The following is a 24,281-nucleotide window of genomic DNA, read 5'->3' as shown; positions in this document are numbered from 1 at the left end:
GTACTCGAAGCAAAAAAATTAAGAAACTATTAAATCGTGATAAAACTGAGAACAACGAAATTTTATAAAACCCAAGAACACGATTGCCCTGATGGCCTAGAAATTAAGGCACAAGGGATAAAAGTATACTTCCCACGTCTGAATACAGCTTCAAAACGGAAGCGAATCTCTTGACGTGAAAAAAGGTCACGAACATTTCATAACATCATTCATGACATCAAGATTAAGAAACTCTTAAGAGGCAGCGAGTATTGAAATTTCCAGAACATTAAGAAACTGGAGTACTCAACATCGACCTTTGTTTGTGAAGTAAAAACATATTAGTACTTTTGTATTATTTTCTATGGAGAAAAATGTAGTCTAGAGTACCTTTATTTTAAGGGAATATGGTGTGCCATCTGTTTTGTTTGACACACAAGTCAATTATTTTTTAAAGGATGCCCAACATTTTCTAATACACGTACCTTGGGTACCAGAGCCTCAAGAAAATGGGGATAAAGTATTGTAGACCGCTGCGATGGTAACGCAAATAAATATATCTGTTTCTTGCTTCGAATATTTCTAAATAATAAAGGCTCTGGCACCCAGGGTATAGAGAACAAAAAACAGCACCCTGATCTTCGGTAGAATAAATTCACTTCCTGCTGTGCTATAGTGGCTGTACTGTGTTTCAGGAAGGAAATCGAAAACGAGACGAAGACAACAGGCTAGTAGTTGACAGTGATATTTGACTGGTAAAACGGACAAACTTCAGAAAGAATGTCTAAAAGGAGATGATGCAGGTTTCCCAAGCTGATTGAATTACCGGGCGTAGTTTGGTAGTGAAGTCAAGACCTCAGTCTGTTATTGCTCATGACAAAAGCAAGTGACTTGTGTTAATGAGACACATTATCTCCATCGTCACTTTTGTGAAAACGGCCTATAAGACAGGCCACATTAGTTTCAAACACGCCTACTGAAAATTCAAAATATAGCGCAGGCAAGTAGCTCTGTCTTTTCGTCGCACATCGTGTGTGGTGATGTAGCTGATGAAATTGAAGAGACAAAAGTCAATGGCATAGGCTATTGCTCAGAACAACAAGATTTCCACGACGTCCTCAGTTTCCACACAAAAAAGCCTGGGGAAAGTAGGATGGAATTTGCTGAGCTAATCAAGACAACTAGGGTTGATAATGTTATTTTAAGAAGGCAAAGTAGCAGCCTTGTGGAGGGGACATTGTGCCTTACAAGTCATCATTTGATATTTTCATCAAGGGTTTCGGAGAAAGATGAATTAATGGTAAATATGAATTGTAAATATAATTGCTTCTACTACCTATTTCCATAGTCATCGAAATCCAAGCAAGAACCCAAATACAGAAACATTAACATGTAAATAAGTGAGATCTCAATATATTGCAAGTTTATAGTTATTTCAGTCTAAATAAATTTTCACGATTTAGGGGGTCTCCTTGAGATTTTTTAAAGAATACTAATCTAATATTATTTTACTGATGACCATAGAGGTACAGGGTGAGTTCAGATAGGGGGGCTGAAATTTTTTGCCCCAAAAATAACGGTGCCCAAATTTTTAAGGAGCCTTTTAAAAACTTCACACAGTTTCATTAAAAAAGCAAATCTCTTACCTGACAGCAACCAAATATATCAATTATTTTACCGATTTTGTGAACATGATTTTCACCATATTCAATTACTGCCAAAAGCGCTCACCATTACGACCGCTTGATTTTTTCATCTCAGAATTTTTAAACATGTTCGAAATGTAGTTTTTCTTATACCTTCTTGTTTTTAGGGAAGGCTCTTGCCAGAACTTTGCTTGAAAAAATCAGCTGCCCAAATCTAGAGGGGCTGAAGCTCCCAAGCCTCCCATCTTGTACGCCTTTGCTGATGGCACCTGTTATCTTTTATCTCTAGAAGGATAATTGTTAACTTACTTTTATCACTAACCCTTCACTTTCTGTTTGGTTTAATAACAACCCATTTCCATTTTGAATGTTTTTTAAACCTTAACTATTGGATTTTCACCTGCTTTAAATGAACCACCAAAGTTGAGACAATGTTCATCAAAATTTTTGCATGTTGATGTTTTAAAAATAAAGCAAAAAACATGATACTACTGCATAATACCCTTCTTAAAAATGAATTTACTATTTGTCCATGAATGAAGTTTTTTGAAATTGTTTGCATCTGTCTAAAAGTAGTGTCAAAAACTAGTGATCCAGCTATCTAATGCAATTCAATAGCTATTCTGACGTTTTTATTGTCAAGACAATCAGTCAGAAGTACTTTGGTTCTGTTAAATAGCAAGGTATTCATTTTAGCTCTTGTACATGGCAATTGAAGATGTTCAGAAGAAGATTGCAGGGTACAATGGAACTATAAATATCATTTGTAAAGACTTCACTTCTTTCAAACTGCGAATACCAGGTGCTGAGAATTGTCTCAATGTTGCTGCTTCCATTGAAGCACTATCCACTTTAGGTAAATCAATACTTTATGATCTTCTTTGCTGCTATTTTCTTTGCCTATTAAGGTAACATCCTGGGTGCTATGGTTTTGCATATTGGCCATGCAAATTTCCTAGTTAATAACATTTATGTGTGCACTATTTCAGATGGGAAATCTCAAATTTTCAAAGCGAACTTATCTTTGCAAATAATTTAATTTTCAGTTTCGTATTTGAATGCTTCCACTTTGCATAATTGGTAATTTTCATTTTGTAAATTGTTTTTTTCAATTCTATATTTATTATTTACTTTGTCAAGGTATCACCTCTCCCAATGTAGTGACTAGATAGTCAGGTCAAACAATTAGATATCAACAAGGCAATTGAAGTTAATTTTATATTATTTGAGCTTTGCAATAGTCTATGGGTCGAAGAAAAAAGATTTAAAGGACTTAAGTCTTTCTCCTGGAGTGATTGTACTTTGAACTCTGACATTAAAAGTCTTAATACAAGAGAAGTTCAGGACAAAGCAATATGATAAAAAGAATCCAATGTAATGAAATTAATTTGCCATAAGAAATTCAGAAACAAAAGCCGAATTCTCATCAAAATCTGAAGAATATTTTGTTACAGAAGCAAAAAAGAGACTTTTAGTTTGATTCATCAAGAGAAGAACCTAACTTTTAATTCCAATTTAAATTTTATGGTATTTAAACTATTTTAATCTCTAATTTTACATTGTGTAGTATTTAACGACCAGATGAAGAGCCTGGTCTGTGGAGATACTGGTCATGATTTATTATTATTATTATTAATATTATTATTATTATTATAATTTGATACCCACTGTACTATCTTACCATCATATCCCTGACAACATACAACTTCTTATCTCTAGCCTTTACACCGATTTTAAAACCTCTATCATCACAAGCCACTATAATACTCCTGCTATTCCAGTCCGTCGCGGTGTTCTTCAAGGCGACTGCCTCAGTCCTCTACTATTTAATCTATGCTTCAACACATTCATACAGTACATAAAAGCTGAAAAATACAAACAGTTAGGTTTCTCCCCACATGATCAGAACGACCGTATGTTTCAACCAGTCCATTGGTTTCAATTCGCAGACGATGCTGCCGTTATCACCAGCAATGAGAAAGAAAACCAACTTCTACTGAATTGTTTCACTCGCTGGTGCCAATGGGCTAACATGATCATACGTGTCGATAAATGCATCACTTTTGGAATAAAGAAATTTTCCACACGTTCTCTTCAGTATCAACCTAAGCTTTTCATAAACAACGAATCTATCCCACCTGTCTCGAATGGAAATTCTTTTAAGTACCTCGGTCGTCATTTTGACTTTGAAATGACAAACCAAGAACATAAATCTGATCTTTTATCATCACTGTCCAACATGCTCAAACAAATTGATTCCCAGCCTCTACATGCAAAAAATAAGTTGCTTCTTTATCACAACTTTGTTCTTTCTAAAATCTCTTGGAACCTTACTGTAGCAGATCTTTCAAAGACGTGGGTTGTCGAGAATCTTGACAACCTTGTATCCAAATACATCCGCCAGTGGCTCGACCTCCCAATAAGTGCTACCTTGAGTAGCATTATTCTTTCTAAAAACCAGTTTGGACTCAGCCTAACTTTACCATCCGCCAAATTCCTACAGTGTCAAACTATTTTACGCAACGCATTGAAATCTTCACCAAACGATAACATTCGCTCTTTATGGAAAAATACCAGCAGTAGCACAAATATACAATATGATATATATAGGAACACGAAAGAAGCATTAAAGGCTGTCCAGCAAGAACATAAAGATCGTCTGCAAAACATTCTAACTTCCCAAGGATCTTTATTGTCACATCTTTTTAACCAGGATCTTCCACAAATAAACAAACTTTGGTCCAAGGTGCAAAGTAGCATGCCTCAGAATATTTTCAATTTCACCATAAGGTACCTGAACAATACCCTTGCTACACAGAAAAACTTGAAAAAGTGGAACTTGAGCCAGACTTCTGATTGTTCTTTCTGTTTTCTGCCAGAAACCCTCCTTCACGTTGTTGCTGGCTGCAAAACATACTTGGAACAAGGCCGATACACCTGGCGTCATAACTCTATCTTAAACTTTCTAGCTACGTCTCTTAAAGCTGTTAATGAATCTACCATCTACGCTGATATACCTGGCTATCTTTCACCATCAATCATAACTGGAGAAAACCTTCGCCCAGATCTTCTCTTGAAGACTAACAACAATTACCTATACATCTTAGAGCTTACTGTTGGTTTTGAATCCAATCTTGACACAAATGCAACAAGAAAACACAGCAAGTATGCTCCTCTCCTATCTGACTTACAGCGAAAGTTCAAATGTGTCTCTTTTGTGAATCTTTCTATGAGCTCTCTTGGCATCTTTGGCAATTCCTGCATCTCTTTCTTCAAAATGTGTGACTCTCTCTCCATCGATCAACAACAAAAACGGTATCTCATCTCTAAACTTTCCAACATTGCCATTCGTACTACGTACTACATATTTTGTTGCAAAAATAAACCATGGACAAATCCGGAATTACATCCGTTTTAATTTTGGTTGTTTTATTTTTCTCAGTTTTTCCTTTTACCTTACGATTGTTATAGTTTTTTTCTTGTAAAACCAGGCTAGCCAATTGCAAATTACCTTGTAATAGTGAGATTTGTAATTGTAGTTTAAGTTGAATTGAAAATGAAATGTTTCCATTATTATTATTATTATTATTATTATTATTCCTGCATCTCCTTCTTCAAAATGTGTGACTCTCTCTCCATCGATCAACAACAAAAACGGTATCTCATCTCTAAACTTTCCAACATTGCCATCCGTACTATGTACTACATATTTTGTTGCAAAAATAAACCATGGACAAATCCGGAATTACATCCGTTTTAATTTTGGTTGTTTTATTTTTCTCAGTTTTTCCTTTTACCTTACGATTGTTATAGTTTCTTCTTGTAAAACCAGGCTAGCCAATTGCAAATTACCTTGTAATAGTGAGATTTGTAATTGTAGTTTAAGTTGAATTAAAAATGAAATATTTTCATTTTTAATTTTCAAAATAAATTTAGTGAAAAGAATACTAATATTTCACCCAGGCATACAGGGCTTCATCAGAGTAATTAAAAGGATTGTGGCATCAAAAGTCAATTTCTTTCCATCACATACAAAACTTTTTATATCATTCAATTTTTTTTATGAAAGTATAAAATTTTTTGTAGAGAATCAGACCTGGTACTACCCCTTCTTTCATCGGCTGGATTTCATCATCAATGAAAATGGTTGGGATGCATTCAGTCCTGAAGTAGAGCTGAAAAAGTTAATTGATGGCAGTGATAGCTGGAGGATCTCTTCTCTAAACAATGAATTCAAAGTAAGGACTTTTCTATATAAATATTAAGCCATGCTTTATATGCTACTGCTTGATTCCAATTTTTCCAATTGGTACATGTTTACAATCTACTGCTTCTATCAAAAATGGTTTTTTATATATTTGTAATGTCATATTTTTTCAAATATTTTCATGACATGTCAAATATTTTATATCCTATCTTTTTTACCTGCCGCTTGTTGTAAAGTTTTGTGCTATTGTACCTACTTCCAGAAGAGATGTTGTAACAAGCTGTTAAGGGCTTGGGGCAGAGTACCCCCAGCCTAAAATAGCCCAAGGGGACAATTTTCAGTTGGGGTCCATATCCTATCTTTTTAAGCGTAACAAACAAAATTTTTGCAAAATTTTATGCTGGTATCACAATTTACAGAATGGTTTGACTAACAGCCCTGACTAAATGGTATGGTGTGTTTATTGTAAAGATTGAATCAACTGCAAACTTTGTGACGTCACTGATTCTTATGCTTTGTCACTCACACTAATTGTTTTTAAAACCCCAAAAACAAACCTTCCCATGCAAATTTTTGAGTTAATTTTTCGTTTTATATTGCAACAATATGTAGAAGCTTCAATTTCTTTCAAAAACACTATGTGTGAAGTTTCATTTCATAGCCACTTTAAAGTTAGAAATAGTTTCGTTAATCTAACTTCTAAAAGTTGGTTTCTGCTGACTGTGAAATATTTATTCCGTTTTTATGGTATACAAAAATAATGTTTTGATTTTATTCCTTGCCTTTTAGATCAGTCTCTCTTACCCAGAACTAAATATTGTACCAAAAGCTGTCACAGATGATCTGATTTTGAAGTCATCATATTTCCGTTTTGAAGGAAGATTTCCAATTCTTGCATTTTTGAATAGGAAAAATAAGGTTTGTACCTGGTTTTAAATTTCACGAAACTTACATTAATTTTGCGACCTTTTTGTCAATCTTTTGATAAGACCGTTAATTTTGTGAAATTGCTCAGATATTGAGAAAAGTGCACAAACATTGAAAAAGGTTTGATTTTATGATAATTCTATTATTTTGTGAAAATTTTACAAATTTTGTAAAGATTTATTGAATTTATGAAAATTTGAAAAGAACTTTTGAAAATTTGAAAAAAATTTATGAATAATGAACAAATTTCATGACAATTTCTTGATATTTTTTAAAACTTCATAAATTTATCAAATTTAGATTGCTACAAAGATTTTGAAAGCTCATTCAGTCTATCCAACATTAGTCATATCTTACAATTCAACCTGCTATTGCTTCCAGATTTTGATGTATTTATCTTTGTGATGTACTTATTTCAGAAAATCTTTATTGTAATAATTATAAACTTAAGTGCCAATAAAAGGGAAGATATTTTATTGAATTTTTTTCCACCAGGTCGATTTAGATATTTATAGAGTTTCTTCACTACTCAAAAGCTATCTGCAAATACTTTTTCACCTCTTTTGAAGGTGCCTCTTCTGAGATCTTCACAGCCACAGCCTGGGCATCAAGGGAAACGTTGCAAAGAAGATGAAAAGTTTCTGAGTACTATACTGCAAGGTCATTCCAAGAAAGGCTTTATTTTTGATACCAGGTCAAGGTCTGTTATAAGTGCACATAAAAGCAAAGGTAATTAATTTCCTTAAAAATTTTAAGAATAATGATCAGTTGCATTTTTAGTAAATGTTGTTGTTTAGTTGTATTTACTAATTTAGTGAAAAACGAAAGAGAAACTCTCCACGTGTGTCTCTGTGAAACTTTATCACCAACTCCATTAAAAAATAGCTTTGTACAAACTCAAATGTTGAGAACAGAGAGTTATTGAATTAAATACAAAAGGAAGAGAAAAGAGCCAGATGAAAACAATAGGGCTAAAGAATTATTACCCAAGTTGAAAACAAAAGGTGTTCTCTGCTATTGTTTTGTGAGTTTGTTTGTTTTGCAAGTTTGTGAGTTCACTACGCATTCATAGTAACTGTATGTTATTGTAAATTGATTAGTTTTATTTAGTTTTATTTTTTTATGTTTTTGTGTATTTCACTTTCACATGTGGATCTGCTACTCTGTTACAGTTATTTCAAATCACGCCTTTGATCTTTATAACAAGTCTTATCTTGTATCCTTACCTTTATGTTTCTTCCTACAGGAGGTGGCAGCGAATCAGAATCAAAGTATCCTCAATGGAAGAGAGTAATTCTTGGAATTGATCAATATATTTCTCTTCCGGATAGCATTGGAAAATTACATGCTGCCTGTGCTGACAAAAAGACTGGAGCTTGGCTATCAAATTTAGAGAGCAGTGGTTGGTTAACCACGGTTGAGGCTGTTTTGACTGCTGCAGTGAAAATTGCAGAGCAAATTGACACCCATGGTTGGTTTTTTGATGATAATACCTATCTAGTGGGAAATTTTACTAAACAGTTTTGAATTCTAACAGCAGTTTTCCTAGAGAATGTGGCATATAGGCACTTATTGCCCAGATGGAACAGAGTCACTGTGTTACACATTTTTATACAGTTTACAGCAACATTGATTTAATGTTTCATCTTAAGTATATGTTATAAATTTTTCATTATGCTTTTAGCTGCATAGAAGACTTCAGGGACAAACAAAATTTGAAAGCATTCATTCTGATCCGATCGACAATTTTAAGATTCACATTAGTTTCTAAATGGTTTCCTTACTGAGAAAAAAATATATTCAAGAGGCATATTTTTATCATAGGTCATAAAGTTAAAACTTTGGTTTTGAATCAATAATGTTAAGTTAAAATCTTATACCCAGTTGTCAGTCGAAAAAGGCCAATCAGGGACCCAAACACAAATTTATTGTTAAAGAAGAGTTTTTTATGTTGAAAGGGAGATGCTGTTTTATTCCATCCCCCAATCTTTGGGTTTTGTGCCCTACATTGCCAGAATCAAACTGGAATAATTACTAAAAAATACCAGACCTCATTTGGGTGGTAGGAACACAATCCTTTTTAAATGGACGGAAGGCATTCCTTTCACTGTAAACAATACATGAATTGACAGCAAAGAACAATTTTGAATGGCCTTTTTCAAGGTGTTATACTATAAAGAGTTCCAAACAAAAGACCTCAGTAAATCTAAAAAAATTAGCTTTTTCTGAGGCATTTTCAAATTTTGTATTTATTGAGAGATTGATTATAAAGTGTAATGCCCAACACCTTTGATTGGCTTATCATTTCTTCCTAGCATACTAATTGTTTTTCATGTACAGATACTCCTGTACTTGTTCATGAAGATAATGGAATGGACATCACTCTTGTGCTGACATCATTAGTACAAATACTTCTCAATCCTGAAAGTAGGACAATCAGGGGGTAAGTATTCTGCTTAAGCTTACCCTAACAGCCCTATATGCCTGCAGGATAGAGAGTGCAATAAACAAATTTTGTCTGTAGGCACCCCTGATGGTTTGTGCATATCAGGTTACTTTCAAATATGCCTTTGCTACTGCAAAATTTTAATATAGCTTTTAAAGAATTCACATCATTCATGTAACATAGAATTTAGAATAAAATTAATGCAGTTGCCCCTACGAGTTTTTTATGATGCACTGCAATTTGTTTGAAACCTTACAGGATGAATTCTTTGGTTGGCTTTCTGGAATCCCTCGACTCAATATTTCAAATCTTGATCCAGTGCCACTTTGTGAAGCAATACTTTATTGTACTTGCTTATAGAATTGTTATTGAAACTAAACTTCACTTTATCAAAGAAACTTCTCCTTTTTCTTGTTTCTTATTTTCCTTGAAAACTAAAAATCATGTAAAAAGCTGGCATGCAATTTTTCTAAAGATACCTTACATATAGTTTTTGCCCTATTTTGCTCAGTTATTGCTTTCATATGTAGCTCTATTTAAAAACCGTATCTGTCAAATATAAATGTATTGTGTCTTTCATCACTGCATGAGGCATATATTTAGGTAGTTTCAGTTGTAGTTGGATTTTAAATTAATAAATATTTTTAGGCTTGATTTTCAAAAGAAAGAAAAGCACTTTCTGATCTCTACTTGGACACTGGCCAAACTTTGCATGACTTATATAACATGCTCATATAGCATAAGACACACTGTGCAGGGTTGATAATTAGATGTTTAGATGGTTATACATGATTTGTTCATTTGCCTGTGAGCAGGCCTTTCTCAAAGACGTGGGCTATAGCGCACACCTGCGCAAACCTCATGCAAAATAAATTTATGAGGGCTTTTTTCCCCACGCAGTTTTTCAAACCAACATTCTCATTTAATCCATGCAGTTTAGCTTCCCAATGTTTGTACTTCTTACAGCTAAATATCAGGGTGTTAGTGAATAAAAGGAAAGAGTTCTTACATGTCTATGTGTTTCTCACATGTTAACAAACTATTGTATTATCTGCTAAAACTTTTGGTGGAATAGGAAATGTGTTTGCACAAAAGGAACAACATGTAGTGTGATCAATGCTACGAAAAATGAAAGTTAGAAACGCTACATCATGCTGTCAAATATGAAACAATTTCTTTTCAAGTCACAACATATATAAACTAGGCATTCTCAAAATGCCACATTTGACCGGCAAAATCTAACATAACTTTGCCTTATGTTCCTCTTTTTTCTGGTTTTAAGGAGCAGTAATACTAAATTTAAAGGTAGTAATACACACAAAAATGCCTTCTTAAAATGAATAGTGTTTAAAGAATTGGCAAGGTAATGTATTTCGATTTTGCAAATACCCAATTATAAAAAAATTAATAAAACAGTTATGCAAGGGCTAAATAGCCCACTGCAGCCAAACTGGCAAGGGCTTTTTAAAGCCTGCTTTGTTCTTTTTCATGGAGAGGCCTGGTGTTAGCTGATAGATTGTTAGATGATAAGGCAGAACTGCTGTGTCACATAGCTTATATATCACTGTTTTCAAAATCTTTTGTAAATGCACAGAAAAGTGTTGATTTATTTTTTGATCTATGTAAACCCAAGTTATGCTTGCTATAATTGTTTCTTTACTCATTTATTTTTTATTGCACAAGTTTTTATCAAATTATTTCTCTTTTATCATTAGTCTTCAAAGTCTTATTGTCCGTGAATGGCTTTGGGCTGGACATCCTTTTGCAAGTCGAAACATGAAATTGGGTGTGAGCCTTGCAAGGTATAAAGGCCAAGGAAGTGTGTTCCTGTTATTTCTAGATACACTTCATCAGGTAAGCTGTTTCCAAAATCAATGGAATGAAAATAAATTGTTTAAAGAGCAGTGTCATATGATATTGAGAATGGATATGTCTAATCAAACAGTCAAACTACTGATCAGTGGAGTTTAGAACTGTTTGATTTCCTTGTTTTTATAACAGTCTTTGTTATTAAAGCATAATCATCATTTGACAAGATGTGGGAAGGGGGTGTGAGGCTACCTAAGAATCAACCTAAGAATCAACGGCTAAACATCAAAAATACCTTTTATTAATCTGCAGCCACTTGTTTTGGAAATTTTTCAGCTTCCTTTCTCAATTCATGCTAACAAAGTTTTCCTAAAAAACGTTTTTACTTTATGTAATGGAAAGATAGGCAAATGTTTGGTATTAGGTTTAAGTGAGTTTAAAATAATAAAATCGCACACTTAAAGGCAGTCTTATCAATAGAGTTTCCCCTGGGTATTGGGCATGCAGCCATAACAATCCCAATAGTATCTGCATTGGGAAATGTTTGGAGAGTACCACCCTGCCATTAATATTGGGAAAGGACCACAATGCTTTTATGTTTGTCGTTGTGTAGGATTTATTTTTTTAAACACTTCAAATAAATGGACATAGGAAAGAAACCATTTGATTGGCCAAACTTGAATGATGGGTTAGTATGACATCATCAACAAGTACTACAGTTAACTTCACTTAAGTCAAACTCAACATTTGACCTTCCTCTCATTCAGATTTTTTTGACATTAATTGTGTTACTGCATCATCAGTTGTCAGCATACTGCATCATTTCTGATAATGTTGGCAGTTTACAACAAACATTTGTGAAGGAATCATATTTCATTTAAAAGCTAGAACGATGGGAAAAAATCAGGAAATAATTTTTAATTTGAGATATTGCCTTAGATTTCCTTCACCTTGAATGACTTTGATTTCAGCTGCTTTTCTGAAGTTCTCTGCTAACAGTTATGGCTATGAATTTTGAACTTTGCATTTTGAATTATTACTTTTTCATTTACAATTCTGATATTGATTTTTAATTTCCTGGCAGATCATCAGCCAGTATCCATCATCTTTCGAATATGGCGAGGATCTTCTTTGCTTTCTAAGTTTCCATTCATATGCATCACCATATGGTAGGTTTTGCAATTATAGACTAATATTCTTTTGTATTTGTATTTTGTATTCGTGAGCAGTGTCTATGGTCAGCCATTTTAGGGGACCACACTCTTTGATTCTAATTCCTGGAATTACAGAGAAGCTGGGACCCTCCTACTCAAAGGTGTGTTTCTTCCTGTCAGTGACTCATACCCAAGACCCTTTGATCTGTATACCATGACACACACTACTGACCCATCTTCAAACAGTTATCAATCAGCCATGCAATTCATTTTGAGTTAATGAAAATCCATACCTTATTCTAGCCATTTTGTGAATATATTCTTCCTTATTCCTTTCCTATTTCATAGCAAAACTAACATTTTTAGGGCCCCCGGGCCCAAGCATAGACAAGGCCTCCCTTTCAACAAAGTGTGAAAGTCTGTACATTTTATTTGTAGCGGAGATAAAAACATTTCCTGAGTTATTGAAAAATTAATTTAAAGCTAAAAAACTTTGTCTCTTTAGCTACAAGAAATTCAATTGATGAGTTGAACATATACAATTATTATTACTGTGTCTGAAAAAAATTAGAATTTTATTCAATTTTATATTGACAAGTTTGCGCCCTTATCATCTTGATTTACTACTACTCGATATTGCACAATGGTTGCTGCAGAAGGATTAGAAAATTTTTCCAAATTGAGTGATTCCAGTTCGCTGGAAAATGCACTCTTTGAAGCAATTTTACCTATGCATAGTCCCTTCTGCTTAGAAGCAGATGATGAAACAGTATAAAAGCCCAGCCTTAAAAATGTCTTGGTGGTAACTGCCCCTTTTTACCAAGACCACTATGCACAGCCAGGTTTAATGATAACCAGTTCAATAGTTACCAACAGATTGAGATGTGGTTGTTTTGTCTGTAGAATCTTTCTCTGAAAATCCCTTAAAGGGGAAGTTCGGTCTAAAATGAAATTTGGCTATATTGCTGTAAATATAACAGAAGGCTTTGTTGTGAATTGTTTTTGCTCTTACCTCTCATTTTACTCTGTTATTCCACGAAAACTGTCTCCTAAAATCGCCTCGCGATAGGCCGCCATCTTCAACTCTCACGAGGATAATGTTGTTGTTGCCTTTGACGTCATCACGTTCAGAAGATCGCAGTGAGTCACTGAATGAACGCTGCTTACGCAGTCAATAGTATTTTTATCATTCAACCCCATTGTATTTATTGCTCAACCCACATAATATTCACAGATTCATGTAAAAGTATAGAGAACAGACATATTTTTCAACTGCAAGATTTCGTTTTTACCGCAAAATGGCTGAAAAATTCATTGACGAAGTCTTGTCATCAGAAGAGAGCACAGATGGAAACTGTGAATCGGAGGATAATGCGGTTCCTGAAATAAATCGTTTAAAGCCTTTTGATATGGAACCTAGGCGGAAACTTGAAGACTGGGAACTGAACGATTTGGATGGAGAATCAGATGATTCTACTGAGAGTGAATCTGAAAGAGAGAGAATCGGAAATGCCTACTGGTGCGTTTGTGGGGGTAAATGTAAGGCAATGGAAACATACGCCGAAAGTCTTTGCTGCCAAGAAACTAACGATATTCCAGAAAATTACTTCCAAGGTAAACGTTTTTGCTTTTAATTGAAAAAACGCCGTATAACATTGTAAACTATACACATTTGTAGTAAAATATTCGAGTTCGCAGTAAAAATACACAAAAATAGTAACTTATTATATATAAGTGCAACAAAGTATTTTCTTAAGAATACTAGCAAGATCTAAAGAATTAAAGAAAATAATAAACTTATTTCGATGCTCGCAGAGGATCTGGGAATCAGGGCCTTCACACAAAGCGGGCGGGGTGAGCATTGCCCCCCCTAATTTTTTGCAAGACAATAGAGCTTTTTCAAAATCTTTTAATGGGTGCTAAATGTTCCTTTGAGCCCCTCACTATCCATCCTGTGTCGGAGCCCATAATAATAGAGAAAAATAAAATTACTTAGTCAGTTACTATTACAATTGCTTATTACACTGTGTTCATTTTCTTAAGGCCAAAGTTGCATATCTTTGTCTGCGGATTTCAAGATTGTTTGTTTGACCAGAGCTGTACTCGAAACTGCCCTGTCTGCTATGAACAACTTGAGAGGAGACAAGCTTGTTATAAATAACAGGTAAGTAAAAAACTGTTTCTTTGCATGTTAAAAGGGCAAAAGCCTTTTAGGTTGAAACACTGAATAAAAAGTCCTTTTCATTGTAAATATTGAAGACATAACAAATCGTGGCTAGAAATTTCTAACATCTAATAACTATTATCTATTCCGTAGGACTTTACGTTTCGCAGCATATAAGCAATACACGTGGTGGGTTCATAACCGGCTTGGCAAAGGAGTTCGAAAAGTCATTCCATCTTGTGCTATTTGGGCCATTCGGAATAGTTTTCCGTCTGAGAACGCCTACTACGTGCCATTCATGGAGAGCCGGCTTGAGGATAAAAGACTATATCAAGAGAGTGATAGTGACGAATAAAAGCACAAAATTACAGTATACTCTCTTTAAGTTTGGATAAATGAACATAATTGATATGTGAACAGTAAACCCTTTGCAAGTTTGGATAAGAAGGACGCCTGCTAAGTAGTACACTTTTGCTCAGTCCATTGAGTGCCCCACTTAATGAAAGTATACTGTATTAACACTAAAATATATTCTTATATGACGAAATTTTTAAATATACATGAAAAATAATTGGTAATTATGTCTCAAAGCGTGTACGTTTGTTTTTTACGGCCTCAGCTTTGTCTGGCTTTTCTTTAGATGCAAGGTATTGTGGTACGCTTCCAGGTGTTATAGATTTCGGTGCTTTCTTCTCTTCTCTTGCTTCTAATGTTTTTGTCATAAGTTTCCGTAAATAAGATTTGTCTTTCTTTTCGGGAATTTTTTTTACTACCCAGTTTTGCGTTACTTTTGAAAACGACAACTTGTGCCGATATTCATCGTCCCGAGTTTTGGCATGTCTACATTCTGTCCCAGCGTTATGGTCCAATACTGCAAGTTCCGACCTAGCAATCATTCCTTCGAAACCAAAATGCAGCCTTTTGGGACAATATTTATTGTAAAGGGAATGATATACCTCGATTTGCCCCGTGTGACTAAATTCGGTTAAATACCTTAAATCTCTTAACAGGAATTTGTCCTTAATGACCGATTCGAGTGCGACATAAGCAGGCGAACCTTCTATTAACCAAATTTTTTCCAATCTGTCTCTTTTGGATAGCTTTGCATGTGCACACCGTTTATAAATGGTTGCATCTTCCCATCTGTGTATGTTCCTTATATGGTATAAGATACTTAACCATTTTTCGCGAAGAATATAAGGATCTTTGTTGCATGTCGCACAAGACCACCAAAAGTGATTTATAATTGATTTCATCCAACCATTCAAATCTGAAGCGCCTTTCTTTTTTGCTAGCAAAACTAATTTCTTTTTAATATTTTTACTTACGTGCCAAATATCAAACTGATGATTAATGTTACTCTTTTCGTTTTTCATGTATGCCTTGATTTGCTGATGACGATCAGTAGTTAACGATGCCACACTCATCCCTTGATTCTCTAGAGATTGAAGGCAATTTTTCAAACCCTGCTTTTCCATTGCGTTAGAACTCGAGACAGTTCCTACATGGACAACGGAAAAGTCTAAAATTTTCATGGTGTTTGTGTCCATCACAGTATATGTACCATACTTTGCAGAAAAACCTGGCGAATCACATCTACCGTCCCCTGCTAAGGCTACAGGACCATCCACTACGGAAATAAGCTGTTTTCTAGCGTTTTCGTAAAAGTCATTGACAGTTGGGAAAAGTATTTGTTTTTGTATAGCGTGATAGCTTGTGCGACCTAAAAACGATATGTTGCATAGTGACATCATCTCTTGGATTCTTGTGAAAGTACTGCCGGTATAAAGTATGGAAGCTGACAATTCAAGATTCCCCAGAGACATCCCACGTATTCTCGGAGTGGAGTACCATGATGTTTTGTGGCTATTGCTGCAAATTCGTTCAACTTTTACCATGACCCCACTGCGTATAATTTTCCGTAAAGTCGTAGTCGTAAAGCAAGTTGAGCAAATTTGCAGCAATGGAAGCAAGCATGACCAAAACACAACAAATTTTGTGTCGTGGCTTGGTTGCTCGTTGCCTAGCTCCTCGTCATCAGTTTCGTCACTAGCCTCCGTAGATGATGCATTTTCGTCGCTGTGGAAAGAAAAATCGGCATCTTTGAAGGAATCGGTCTCACCCTCTGACTCACTGCAGGATGGGACATAAGCGGTAGAATCATCAAATCCTGCCATTTCTTCTGTGTTTACTGCCACATCTCTCATTTCGGGGCCAGTTGAACTTTGACGGTCACAACACTGGGTTCCCACGCTTACCATTGTGGTGAAGGTACCAACTTTCTTGTGTACCATATTTACTGTACAACCGACGCTTTTTTCCAGAAATTTTTTAGACTCCGTTTGAATGGAGACGCTTTTGGCAATCGTTTCATCAAGGTCATTGGGGGACGTTGAAGCACATGCAGCATCCAGAAGCTGAAAAATTACATGTTAGATTGAAAACAATTTTTTATTACAAGAAAACTATTGTCAAGTATGTAGACCCGGGATGCCGTCCTAAGAACTAAAGAAGAAGGGCTGTGCAATAGGAAACTTCAAGAGACCACACCCTTAAAGCACTCAATATACTTGCATTTCTGTTAAAGACTCTCCGTTATGTATATTCAAAACATTCAAACTATTAAGCGACACTGTAAAACAAACATGAACTGATTTGTTGAGAGGGATCTGAGACCCCAAAATTTTTCTGAATTTAATTCTATTAATTAAAAGGGGGCTGAGCCCCCGAGCCCCCCGAGCCCCCCGAGATAGCCCAACTATTTCGTGACGGTATATAGAAACAGTCTGTTATTCAACCCCCCACAACAATGGATGTTTTATGAAAGTCTTAATACGAATAAAACAATACAAACTCTGCGTTTTTCTTCCCTTGCAGCCCGCTCTATGGAATTTTTCCTCTTTTGTGTCGATTCCCTAAATACAAAGATTGTAGGGATTGCATCTGCCTTTAGTTTTTTTGCACCTGGCTTGTTTTCCATCAGTTCTTTCTGGAAAGTAATTTTTCATGAAACAAAATATTATTCAATTCGAATTTAAAGAAAAATTTGAATTTAAGCAATTCAAAATTCATCTTCTTCTCCTTTTATTAAGCGCAGCCCTATCACGTGCTTGTATTTCATTTATTTCACTGCATGAGATATTTCAGATTTTAATCCCTCATGCCCAAAATTGGATACACCTCTTGCAATTTGTGTTCGGCTTACCAAACAGACAAGGCATTCACGACGCCCATGCAGCAGGCAGAGCAAAAAGGAAATTCATCATGACTCAATATCAATAGACGAATTACTCATAATAGTCGTCATCGCTAACACGAAGTTGGCAGTGGTTATGGCAAAACATGTTATATGTGCTGTTTTTGTTTGTATTAGATATGTTTTCTGTCACTCCTGTAAATGCTTTACCCCTTTCATTTTGTAATACAATATTTTCAGCCCTAGAAAAAAATCTCACGCATTCAAGTAAGCTTTTTGGAATGAAACTAACTGAGAAAATAGATTAGAATTAGTGGTTTTATTTTTGCTCGTTTGAGGCATTGATAAGCCGTTTTCATCTTATTTTTATCTAACAAATCGTTTATTTCATACTCAATGATACAGCTACTTTGAGGTACCCAAATTATTTTTGCAGAATTTCTGACGAAACTTCTGACGATTACTAAAACCCGTAGAAAATAGCATTAGCGTATTAATTAAAAATTTAGTTACCTTGAAATCTCTTTCATAGCAGTCTTCGGCAAAGTGTTCCGAGCAAATATAAAAACTCTTGTCTTTCGGTAATTCACCGGCACGACGTATGTTCGTTAGCCACATTTTTCTGAGTTGCTTGTTGCGACCTTCCCCTGGTATCTGATGAAACGTCAATTCTTTATTATGACTCGAGCGATTTGTGCACCCAAATGCACCACAGTTCGGCATTTTGAACGAAAAATCTTTAAATACTGTCCGATTTCGAGAAAAGTTGTTTCTCAATCCGAAACCTTCCGAATCAATTAACTTTCACCATAGCTTACACTTGAGTCACTCTCATCTTCTGAACGTGATGACGTCAAAGGCAACAACAACATTATCCTCGTGAGAGTTGAAGATGGCGGCCTATCGCGAGGCGATTTTAGGAGACAGTTTTCGTGGAATAACAGAGTAAAATGAGAGGTAAGAGCAAAAACAATTCACAACAAAGCCTTCTGTTATATTAACAGCAATATAGCCAAATTTCATTTTAGACCGAACTTCCCCTTTAATCAGAAATATTACATCAATCCTTTCTATCATGAATTAATTGGGACTGACCATGAATTATTCTGATTACTGTATGTAGTTATTTTGTTTATCATATCTCTCCTGTCTTGTGGAGACAATGTTCTTCACAAAGATTTTACCTCTAATATAAAGACACTTGTGTAAGAGAACTCCTATGAAACCATATCAATAAAAAAATTTAGGCCCGTTTTTGTTTGTTGGCCCTGGGCCCAGCTATATAGGCTAACCCCCTTTAGATGCATCTGTTTATTCACTAGTTCCATCCTGTCATGTCAAGTATCACTATCATATTTTTCATTTTAGGGACCTTTTTATTCAATAATGAATCTGAAAGAAAGAGAGAGAAAGTATCTTCTAAGACTATTTCAGTGTGGTGAGTAGCATATAATGATCTTGTGGTTATGTTGCAAGATTAGCGGTGCAAAAGTTGGTGTTTTTCTTATATTACTGTCAGCAGAGCATGGAACATTATGTGCCAGATAATGGCAGTAGGGAACAAAATATGCAATGTGCAAGAAGAGCTGGCACACCCTTATAGGTTTTTGTCTCTCAGTGTCCCTTAACCTTGATATAATTGACATATTTTAAATATAATCTACATATTTTAGTTACCTAATGTCATTCAATACCATTCAGTAATGTCATTCAGATTGTATCCAGTCTTAAAATGTTATATTATGTGTTCCTTGAATGGTAGAAATCAAGCTTTTTATCATTTTATTAGTGTCTGGACCTTAAACTATGTCTCTACCTTCTTATAGGTAGTTCTGTTATCTTGGTAAATGCTTATAAATTTATTGAAGCCTTCGTTGATTTTTTAGGTCCTATCTCAACCAGCCCAAAATTCTACAGAGTTTTGTAAATCCTCTATATGAATATAATGATGGACCGTTATGGCCATCAGTAGCCCCTCCAAGTTTGGTAAGTTCTGGCATGTTGATGGTAGGCCTTTTAAAGTTCACAACTTTGCTGATGATTTAATGATATCCAAAGTCGACAATCCAGTTTATTGTGTTAAAACTCTTGGTAAACAGTGCATTCAATGAAGTTGAATTGGAAATATTTAGGATTGTTTTGGCAAATGCTCCTTTTTTGAAGTGTCTTTCAAGAACTTTGGAAGTGTGCTTCTTGAAATATAAATGCTTTTGTACCTGTGTCCCCAACTTGCTAGTGGCTTATCAAAAATTTTAATTTTCCTTCAATCACACTTTCTACCAAAGTTAGTTAGGGCTTTAAAAAGTGTTGAGTATTAAAGATACATATGTTGTCAACAGAGGTTTCCAGAAGCCTTTTTGGGGAAATAGTTTTTATGATTTATAGACTTCAATCTTTTTTTGACTTCTAAAATTTCATGTAAATCACAAAGCAAACATTTTTTTTCAACTGAAGCTCTTTGAATCCAATTCTTTAATCTGGCATTTTTATCAATCAATTTTATTAGAATATCTGGTCTTTGATGTTCCTTAAATGGGCAGTAAGTTCCACTCCACGGAAAAAAGTTCAAGATCAAGCTGTGAAAATGAAAGAGCAGAATACAAAATTGAAGGAACAAGCTTATCAGCTTCAAAGGTAACATAAAAGGATGCCCATATTTAGCAGTTATGTATTGTTTGTACCATTGTTAAACCACAGATTTCTGATAACAGCAATTTTTTGATGTATTATGTTTCCCCTTCAATTCTGTAAGATTGAAAATTGTCAGAGTACTTTTGGGACAAATGGATTGTCATGAGTGTCTTTCCTTTCATGTATGCCAGTTGAGTTGGCATTCTATGGGAGTTTATGGTATTCAGTAATCAGCTAGAAGTATTCCTTACTGACTTGGAAGTAATCAATGTCTTAATTCTTTAATTAATTCTTTATCCTTTAATTCTTTTAGGGAGTACCTTGAGCTACAAAAAGAAATAGTTGCAATCTTTGGTGGTGAAAATGATGAAAAACATCTTTCAGAGTAATAATTTCAAATGACCAGTGGGCTTAATTTTTTTACAATTGTAATGTCAGACGTCAGAATGACAAAATAATTCAGAGTAATAATTTCAGATGACCATTGGGTATAATTTTTACAATTGTAATGTCTAATGTCTGAATTGCAAAGTATTTCGGAGCAATTTTGCAAATCTTATCAGTTGCTTTATTTTAATGCCTTTATTAAAATTTGTAATTATTGCAGCACAATCAATAATAGTTTTGTTTGTAAGCAATTTCTGTAATTGTTTAATAGTGAATTTCTGGTATTGTGGTTCTCTGCAATACTAATATTTCATGACAATAAACTGTTCCTTAAAGATTCATACATACCATTAATTTAAGCATACAATTTGACTTAAAAGGCCAGGTATTAAGACAAGATGGCAAAGGCAAAGTGAAAAGATCGTGTTTATAAAGCTCTCTCAAACATTCTTAATGATGATATCTATTAATTTTGTTTCAATTAAAAAATAAAAACAATAAAATAACTCATTCAATCAAATTTTGCAAAACATAATCATGAGTGATGCTGTAAAAGACAGGTAACTGCGCATGAAAGAATTAACTTGTAGATTGATTCTAGTAACCATGTTTTTCTAATCCATAGCTTTGTTTGCATTTCTCCATTTTTTTGTTTAAACATCAATAATTGTCTGTAGGTTTTGCAGCAATGTTTAGATGCACAGCCATTTATGTTTAGCTTTACACAAAATTATATCTGGGCAATCTCCTGTTGAGCAAATCCCCTGTCAGGTTCTATCTATCAGGTTTGCAAAATGCAAGATATATTTCTACAAATAAACAAACATCTCACTTTGGAGAGAAAAATAGACATTTTTACATCTAGCTTAAAAGTTTTCTCCATAACCCAACCAGCGCTCCATTAAAAATTAAGCATGGTACTGTTAAGCATCTTAGAATTTTGTATTTTCATTGGTTTCAAATTTATTGCAAGGTTGTGTTTACAAATAATCCATCTTGAATTTTGAATTGTTTAATAAAGCTGTATTCTGGTAAACTAAATATGCTGGCCTTTAGACCAAATTGTAATGACATCAAACATACTTTCAAATCTGTTGACAGAGATTATTTCTTGCTGTTTACTAATTCACTGCACATAATGTTTTATAGAATAATCATAGTATCTTTATGTTTTATGAATTACAATTTTTATTAATTTAATCACAGAATTACAAATTTCCTTGATCTTAGGTGATTTATTGTTCATGTTCTGTTCCAAAAATTCTGAAAATTTCATGAAGGCAGCATCATTTTCAAAAGCTTTTTGAAGCCCAATTGATCTATCAGCACAGGCACACATGTTATCCATGCCAATAAACCACAATTCTTCAATTTCAGGCCATTCTTTACTTGTTTTGTTCTTCTCTCTGTTTATATACGGGCAGCACAAATACAAGCTGGACAAGCATTGTTTGAAGAATGCTACAACACTGGTTTCCCTGTCTTTGTTTTGTGATCTTGCTAGGATAAGCCCAAGTGTCACAGCATTCATCACAAGGCTCATAGACTTTGAGGATGAAACATATTCTAAATCTTGGATAATTTTCTGTAGGATTTCTCCAAAAATATTCTCATTATCTGAAGCTAGCCCAGGTTCTGTGATTGCAATATTCATAAAAACACCAAATAATGTTTTGACCACTTCTTGAGAATCATTTCCTTCACCATGGTTGGAGAGCAAACCTGACAGATATTCCCACAAAGTTTTATGCATCTCTTCTTCCAACATTATTTGCCTTGTTTTCTTCTCTGCAGACCAGTGGCATAGCACAGGCAGTAGAAATGAAAAGATGGATGGCATAGATTGAAGTTTTTGTTCATTTCCATCCTCTGTTTTCATTCTTAAGGACTCTAACAAACCTAAAGAGGAAAAATAGATAAATTTTCAGGGTATACTGGCCAGGACTTTATTAAAATACATTTTCAGCAAATTTGTTTAGTTTTCAAGAGGTTTGCAGCTCAGTTTTATCAAGGCAGAAGTTTTCTGACACAGTTTCATAATACCTGCGTACAAACTTGCAAAAGTATTGGAATAACTGATAGACAATGTCATATAATACATGCTAATGAAGCTGAAAAATAACAAGGTCTTATTCCTTTAATTCCTTTAAAATTTGGACATAGATAATGTATACATTTCCATGAGGAAGAAGGAAAATTTATTCAATCATACCTATTCTGTCTTTGGTAAATGAAGCCTTTGCCAGCTTTATCAAGAATGGTGAAATCTTTATTATGTCCTTTTTCATTGCCTGGGTTTCTTCTGACAAATATATGCATAAAAGCCTGGTGCAGGCAATAACTTTGATATCTTTACATGCATCACTCTCACTTGTGTTGTTTCTTACCTCATCTAAATATTGAACAAGAATGGAGATAGCCTCATGGATTGTTTGTAGAATTTTGGGAAGGATAGGTGCACCAATTGTGCAATGTTGCAGGTCTGTTACAACTTTGTCCTCTGTTGAACTCAGTGCTACAATTATGTTTTCAATTGTACTAAAAAGAAAACTCAGAAGTTCAAAATTGTCCTTGTTGTCATAGAAAGCCAAGTTGATTTCCAATGCTGTCAATGAGACCACGAGGTGCAAAAACTTCTGACTATACTTCTGGTTTTCATCTTGATAGACCGTGTATGCCCAAGTGAGACCACAGAGTTCAATGAGCAAGGACACAAGCTTCAATGACAAATGTCTGTATTTCACAACAGTTTTCGACTGAATTATTTCCATAATGCCTTTACGCAGACACTTTAGATCTTCTGCATGTATTTTTAGATGCTCATCTATGGTCAAAAGCTTTTCTTTTCTTATAAGTAACAGATCAAAATAAAGTTCTAAAAGCTCAAATTTTTTGATGTCTTGGCACAAAGAAAACTTGTGAGCAATACTACTCATGCAATCATTTAGAGCTTCTGCATATGGATTCAATTGCTCAGTGTCTAATGCTACCAAAGTTTGCCAAATTAACTTTCCAACTTTCATGTCAACTTCATCTTCAAATTTCAAGTTTGCATTCTTCAAAAAATCTAAGCCACTATCTATGATAGAAACACAACCACTTCTACTTGAGGCCAAAGAACTCAGTATTGAAAAACAATGATCAAGCATTTCTTTATCGAGCAGATTCTTGTCAGATCTATCTGTCTGTTTATCTTGAGGTAAGTCACCTTCAGATACATCTTTCTGCTTTTCCTGTGATAGATCAGTAATGATTTGAAACAGCTTTGGTACCATTTGGAAAATATCGTGGTGTCTGCTTGAATAATCATCTATTTCATTTACTGTGCATGACAAAATCGTAAGGCCAATGGAAACCAATGCCATCTTGCCACAACCTTGCAGCTCTTTCGTAGAATTAAGAAGCTTCTTTATGAAACTTAAGTCAATTGATAAATAAACAAGTTTCCTTTCATCAGTGCTTAATTTATGAGTTTTGTCCATTTCGCCAACAACAAGAAGGGCTGCGAATTTTTCACTGTCTGTCTGTGCCTTCTTTAACAAACCCACGCATCTTGTGATAGATTCTCTAATTTTTGGTTCGGTCTCCATTATTAAAAAATAATCACTTCACCTTATCATTCGTGGAGCTTGGAACGTTCGATAATGCGCAAATCTACAACAACGTGATTTTTACGCTTCGTTCCGCCATTGAAGAAAGCTTCGCTTTGAAAAAGAGGCAAATGGTGACGTAAAT

At 34.6% G+C, this 24,281-nt stretch overlaps 4 protein-coding genes across 4 annotated transcripts; 2 read left to right on the top strand and 2 right to left on the bottom strand.

Annotated features, from left to right (window-relative positions):
- Nucleotides 1-683: 683 nt before the first annotated feature.
- On the top strand, nucleotides 684-21,780 carry LOC135689839 (myotubularin-related protein 9). The gene is made up of 13 exons (XM_089108582.1): nucleotides 684-1,279; nucleotides 2,322-2,481; nucleotides 5,712-5,863; nucleotides 6,622-6,750; nucleotides 7,329-7,488; nucleotides 8,006-8,230; nucleotides 9,100-9,202; nucleotides 10,921-11,059; nucleotides 12,099-12,183; nucleotides 18,897-18,966; nucleotides 19,415-19,514; nucleotides 20,035-20,162; nucleotides 20,473-21,780. The coding sequence occupies exons 1-13, from the start codon at nucleotides 1,133-1,135 to the stop codon at nucleotides 20,546-20,548; spliced, it is 1,674 nt and encodes a 557-aa protein (XP_088964708.1). The 5' UTR covers nucleotides 684-1,132; the 3' UTR covers nucleotides 20,549-21,780.
- On the bottom strand, nucleotides 13,100-18,251 carry LOC135684108 (uncharacterized). The gene is made up of 3 exons (XM_089108581.1): nucleotides 18,042-18,251; nucleotides 17,187-17,321; nucleotides 13,100-16,749 (listed from the first exon to the last, which is right to left on the bottom strand). Exons 1-3 carry the CDS (start codon nucleotides 18,249-18,251, stop codon nucleotides 14,911-14,913), a joined length of 2,184 nt encoding a protein of 727 aa, XP_088964707.1. The 3' UTR covers nucleotides 13,100-14,910.
- LOC135687582 (P2X purinoceptor 7) lies at nucleotides 13,467-14,687 on the top strand. The gene is made up of 3 exons (XM_089108585.1): nucleotides 13,467-13,782; nucleotides 14,212-14,332; nucleotides 14,486-14,687. The coding sequence occupies exons 1-3, from the start codon at nucleotides 13,467-13,469 to the stop codon at nucleotides 14,685-14,687; spliced, it is 639 nt and encodes a 212-aa protein (XP_088964711.1).
- Nucleotides 21,712-24,273, bottom strand: LOC135689838 (neurochondrin). Its single transcript, XM_065207204.2, has 2 exons — nucleotides 22,759-24,273; nucleotides 21,712-22,445 (listed from the first exon to the last, which is right to left on the bottom strand). Exons 1-2 carry the CDS (start codon nucleotides 24,134-24,136, stop codon nucleotides 21,712-21,714), a joined length of 2,112 nt encoding a protein of 703 aa, XP_065063276.2. The 5' UTR covers nucleotides 24,137-24,273.
- Between the last annotated feature and the right edge of the window lie 8 nt (nucleotides 24,274-24,281).

Source organism: Rhopilema esculentum, chromosome 5 (genome assembly GCF_057945365.1).
Source record: "Rhopilema esculentum isolate cy_ngs chromosome 5, ASM5794536v1, whole genome shotgun sequence".
Taxonomy (NCBI): Eukaryota; Metazoa; Cnidaria; class Scyphozoa; order Rhizostomeae; family Rhizostomatidae; genus Rhopilema; species Rhopilema esculentum.
The sequence above is the reverse complement of the archived record's forward strand: the minus strand, read 5'-3'. Positions and strand labels throughout refer to the sequence as shown.